This window comes from Oncorhynchus masou, chromosome 6 (assembly GCF_036934945.1).
Source record: "Oncorhynchus masou masou isolate Uvic2021 chromosome 6, UVic_Omas_1.1, whole genome shotgun sequence".
Classification (NCBI taxonomy): domain Eukaryota; kingdom Metazoa; phylum Chordata; class Actinopteri; order Salmoniformes; family Salmonidae; genus Oncorhynchus; species Oncorhynchus masou.
In genome coordinates this window covers 10,624,010-10,630,009 of record NC_088217.1, presented here as the reverse complement: position 1 = coordinate 10,630,009, position 6,000 = coordinate 10,624,010, and the positions used below count along the sequence as shown (strand labels likewise).

At 43.2% G+C, this 6,000-nt stretch overlaps 1 protein-coding gene across 1 annotated transcript in view; it reads left to right on the top strand.

The window, feature by feature from the left end:
* Window positions 1–6,000, top strand: part of LOC135541337 (sodium- and chloride-dependent taurine transporter-like) — a 38,633-nt gene that overhangs the window by 8,876 nt on the left and 23,757 nt on the right. Inside the window, exon 2 of the mRNA XM_064967507.1 lies at window positions 5,108–5,337. Within this exon, the coding sequence (XP_064823579.1) occupies window positions 5,109–5,337 (229 nt within the window). The 5' untranslated portion in view covers window position 5,108. The remainder of the gene's footprint in view (window positions 1–5,107; window positions 5,338–6,000) is intronic.

The following is a 6,000-nucleotide window of genomic DNA, read 5'->3' as shown; positions in this document are numbered from 1 at the left end:
TGGTGACAGGTGATATACTAATACAACATAAAGAAGCTGGCCAGAGTCATGGTGACAGGTGATATACTAATACAACATAAAGAAGCTGGCCAGAGTCATGGTGACAGGTGATATACTAATACAACATAAAGAAGCTGGCCAGATTCATGGTGACAGGTGATATACTAATACAACATAAAGAAGCTGGCCAGAGTCATGGTGACAGGTGATATACTAATACAACATAAAGAAGCTGGCCAGATTCATGGTGACAGGTGAAACAGGAATAAAAAGCACATAACCTGGTTCAAGCATTCATGACATCACAGGGAAGAAGGCACAGTGATGCTGAAACGTTGGTGTTTCACCCAATAAATGACTGGTTTTGGTCGTTTTTTCCCCTACATACATTCATAACAGTTGTTAAACAGTATATTTTAGTACATGTGTAACTTTATACACGATGCAGTTGTAAATATTTGAGAATTAAAGTAGAATAAATATTAGATTATTTTCTTTGCCATTATTGATTTAGTTCAAATGTCTTTGTTAGTGTTAGGAATGTCTTGATTTTGTCTGCCTCGCTACCTGTTATGTGGCTGTTTGAAGGTTATTAAGTGGAGGTACTTACTCCGTTTAAAAAAAATATCCTTGTAAAGCTTTATCGACAAACAGCTTTATCGACAAACAGCTTTATCGACAAACAGCTTTATCGACAAACAGCTTTATCTTCAAACAGCTTTATCGACAAACAGCTTTATCGACAAACAGCTTTATCGACAAACAGCTTTATCGACAGATATAAAGGCTCAAAGGCTCTTTAGAGTGCGGAGAGAAGGTGGAGAAAGAAAGAGACAGACAGAGAGAGCGACGGAGAGGGAGAGAGAGTGGTTGATGTCTGGGGTCTGCTCGCCAACCAAGCATTCACAAAATGGGAGAAAAACCTCATTGAAACTCTTCATGCAGAATTCTGCAAAAACATCCTCGTGTACAACGTAAAACACAGAATAATGGATGCAGAGCAGAATTAGGCCGATACCCTCTAATTATCAAAATCCAGAAAAGAGCTGTTAAAATTCTCAACCACCTAAAAGGAAGCGATTCCCAAACCTTCCATAACAAAGCCATCACCTACTGAGAAATGAACCTGGAGAAGAGTCCCTTAAGCAAGCTGGTCCTGGGGCTCTGTTCACAAACACAACCCACAGAATACCTGACCACTGTGACTGACCTAAAATTAGGGAAAGCTTTGACTATGTACAGACTCAGTGAGCATTGCCTTGCTATTGAGAGAGACTGCCATAGTCAGACCTGGCCCCCAAGAGAAGACAGGCTATGTGCACACTGCCCACAAAATGAGGTGCAAACTGAGCTACTGTACAGTTTAAATACTGTGTAGACTACTGTACAGTTTAAATACTGTGTAGCCTACTGTACAGTTTAAATACTGTGTAGACTACTGTACAGTTTAAATACTGTGTAGCCTACTGTACAGTTTAAATACTGTGTAGCCTACTGTACAGTTTAAATACTGTGTAGACTACTGTACAGTTTAAATACTGTGTAGACTACTGTACAGTTTAAATACTGTGTAGCCTACTGTACAGTTTAAATACTGTGTAGCCTACTGTACAGTTTAAATACTGTGTAGCCTACTGTACAGTTTAAATACTGTGTAGCCTACTGTACAGTTTAAATACTGTGTAGCCTACTGTACAGTTTAAATACTGTGTAGACTACTGTACAGTTTAAATACTGTGTAGCCTACTGTACAGTTTAAATACTGTGTAGCCTACTGTACAGTTTAAATACTGTGTAGCCTACTGTACAGTTTAAATACTGTGTAGCCTACTGTACAGTTTAAATACTGTGTAGCCTACTGTACAGTTTAAATACTGTGTAGCCTACTGTACAGTTTAAATACTGTGTAGCCTACTGTACAGTTTAAATACTGTGTAGCCTACTGTACAGTTTAAATACTGTGTAGACTACTGTACAGTTTAAATACTGTGTAGACTACTGTACAGTTTAAATACTGTGTATGTTTCCTTTTGGACGGAGATTCAATATCTGTTTACATTTCAACATACACTCGTCCTATTAGGAAGTACACAGAGGACACAGGGAGAGTAAAGTGAGACGTTGACAAATGGAAAGTGCTTTAGAGAGCATGGTTCAGGGCTGAGGGCTCAGGGTATCAAGTGTACACCACTGTGGATCGAGTGTTACACTTTGGCTTCTCATCTCTGTGAGTCCTCCAGCCCTCATAACCCTTGGCTCGTAATGTCCACAGTAGTATTTGTGATGTGTGTAAAGTTTGCTTTTGACTTGGCCGGCCTAACCAAACCGAGCAATTTTATGAATTTTTGAAACATTTATATTTTACCGGGCAGATCATATTAAGAACAAATTGTTATTTACAATGACTGCCTAGCAAGAGGCAAGAAGCAAGAGGCGATACAGTTATATTCTGATTATGTAGACCTATATGATACTATGTAGACCTATATGATATTATGTAGACCTATATGATATTATGTAGACCTATATGATATTATACATACTTCAATGCTTTATTAAACCAAGCATTTCGCCTCATATTTATTTTGTGAATTACAAAAACATTAGTAAAGTATTATAGACATGGGATAATTGATTGATGCATCTACTGTAAGTTCAGTCACTCTATACCAGGGTTGGAAAATGAGAACAGGATATCCAAGCCATCAATTATATGCCCCTCCATAAATTTGTGTTGAGATGACTGTATGAAATGTGTATGTGAATTATAGCCACGGGGTTTGACAGGTTAAATTTATCCCCCCCCCCCCCCACACACACACACACACACACACACACACACACACACACACACACACACACACACACACACACACACACACACACACACACACACACATACACACAGGGTCGCCGTTGATAATGGCTGACCCTGGCCGTGATCCCACTCTCCCAGGGTGTCTCAGGGGGAGTTGGGAAATGCAGGAAGTCAATTGATTTAGGACAAATATAAGCATCCACCAAATTGTTTTATCACAGACACACACACAGAGAAATAATGGGTTAATCAATAATTGATAATTGACTTATTGATGAGATTTATATTTACACACACCCACACCTGCCTCATCCACACCTTCCTCGGCCTCATCCACACCTTCCTCTGCCTCATCCACACCTTCCTCGGCCTCATCCACACCTTCCTCTGCCTCATTCACACCTTCCTCTGCCTCATCCACACCTTCCACTGCCTCATAAACACCCACACCTTCCTCTGTCTCATTCACACCTTCCTCTGCCTCATAAACACCTTCCTCTACCTCATAAACACCCACACCTTCCTCTGCCTCATTCACACCTTCCTCTGCCTCATCCACACCTTCCTCTTCCTCATTCACACCTTCCTCTACCTCATAAACACCCACACCTTCCTCTGCCTCATTCACACCTTCCTCTGCCTCATTCACACCTTCCTCTACCTCATGAACACCCACACCTTCCTCTGCCTCATTCACACCTTCCTCTGCCTCATTCACACCTTCCTCTACCTCATAAACACCCACACCTTCCTCTGCCTCATTCACACCTTCCTCTGCCTCATCCACACCTTCCTCTGCCTCATCCACACCTTCCTCGGCCTCATCCACACCTTCCTCTGCCTCATAAACACCCACACCTTCCTCTGCCTCATTCACACCTTCCTCTGCCTCATAAACACCTTCCTCTGCCTCATCCACACCTTCCTCTGCCTCATTCACACCTTCCTCTGCCTCATTCACACCTTCCTCTGCCTCATAAACACCCACACCTTCCTCTGCCTCATACACACCTTCCTCTGCCTCATCCACACCTTCCTCGGCCTCATCCACACCTTCCTCTGCCTCATAAACACCCACACCTTCCTCTGCCTCATTCACACCTTCCTCTGCCTCATAAACACCTTCCTCTGCCTCATCCACACCTTCCTCTGCCTCATCCACACCTTCCTCTGCCTCATTCACACCTTCCTCTGCCTCATACACACCTTCCTCTGCCTCATAAACACCCACACCTTCCTCTGCCTCATTCACACCTTCCTCTGCCTCATAAACACCCACACCTTCCTCTGCCTCATTCACACCTTCCTCTGCCTCATCCACACCTTCCTCTGCCTCATCCACACCTTCCTCTGCCTCATCCACACCTTCCTCTGCCTCATTCACACCTGCCTCTGCCTCATCCACACCTTCCTATGCCTCATCCACACCTTCCTCTGCCTCATCCACACCTTTCTCTGCCTCATTCACACCTTCCTCTGCCTCATACACCCACACCTTCCTCTGCCTCATTCACACCTTCCTCTGCCTCATAAACACCCACACCTTCCTCTGACTCATTCACACCTTCCTCTGCCTCATCCACACCTTTCTATGCCTCATCCACACCTGCCTCTGCCTCATCCACACCTTCCTCTGCCTCGTCCACACCTTCCTCTGCCTCATCCACACCTTTCTCGGCCTCATCCACACCTTCCTCTGCCTCATAAACACCCACACCTTCCTCTGCCTCATTCACACCTTCCTCTGCCTCATCCACACCCTTTTCTGCCTCATTCACACCCACACCTTTTTGTAAGAAACTGTATTTCAGTCAGTCTGTGTCCTGCTCTCAACAGCAAATACATGAGATATTCACTTCAGCTAGTTCCTCAAATGACCAATCACTGAGCAGCCCAAACTGAGTTAATTCGCTCACACCATAGAAAATAAGAGTTTCTTATTGGACAAGTCGAGTTAGTCCCTCCCTTTATCAGTCTGTTTTCTTCTGTTTGGTGCCTAATGAATAAAACCCTCATGTCCGTGACTCTGTGAAGAATTTTTTTCAGGCATCTATTTAGGTCAGTCATTTATACAGGTGGACCCCCGTTCGCCATGAAGTGTGGTGTTTTTTATTCTTGAACATATTGCAGCGAATTTGGTGTGGGGGGGGGAATAAACCCATGAACCCGTAAATCCAATTGACGAGAATGCTAGGAGTTGTGTTAAGGTCATTACGACATCAACTCACCTCAGATGAACTCTATCTAATAATTTATTTCCCCCACTCCTTCTCTCCCTCCCTCCTGCAGCATGGCACAGAAAGAGAAGCTCCAGTGTCTGAAGGACTTCCATAAGGACACGCTGAAGCCTTCCCCAGGGAAGAGCCCGGGTACCCGGCCCGAGGACGAGGCAGAGGGGAAGCCCGTCCAGAGGGAGAAGTGGAACTCCAAGCTTGACTTTATCCTGTCCGTCGCTGGGGGCTTCGTGGGTTTAGGGAACGTCTGGCGTTTCCCATACCTCTGCTATAAGAATGGCGGAGGTGAGTTTCTGTCTCCTTTACAGCTACTGACTAGGTCGTGAAGGGTGAAAGGGAATGAAGACATTCCAATTCCAACTCTGTATTCTAAGATGACGGGGTCAATGACACTATTTCCCTGTGACATATTCATGTAAACAGAAGACGCAGAGTGCTGTGTTCAAGGGGGTTATTCATTCAAGTCATGAGAGTGGGTTAGTGCAGGTCAACAGCTAGCACATAACGTTCTGAGAACCATATGTTTCTTAGAGTTTGGTGAGAGCGTGGTTCTTGTCTTTGGAACATTCTCTGCACATTTAAGGAACTTGACAAAAAAAAAGTAATTTTCTTCGTATTTCATTACTTAACAGAATGTTTCCTAAAAGTTCAAACATGTTTAGATTTAATTTACATTTTTGGTAATGTTCTAGGAACTTTCTCAAACTGGTTTGACATTGGGAATTCTCACATAGTTTCAAGAACGTTAAGAAATGACGTTGTTTTGTGGGAGTTTCAGTACTTCAGCATAACGTTTCCTACAGGTTTCCCCATGGTTCTATTTAAAGTCATGTTCTCAGTACATTACGAAAACTTTCCATAAAAAAACACAAGAAAACATTAACAACGTTCTAAGATTGTTATTTAAAAACATATATTCTGTTCTCCGCATCAACAAAACTCTCTCTA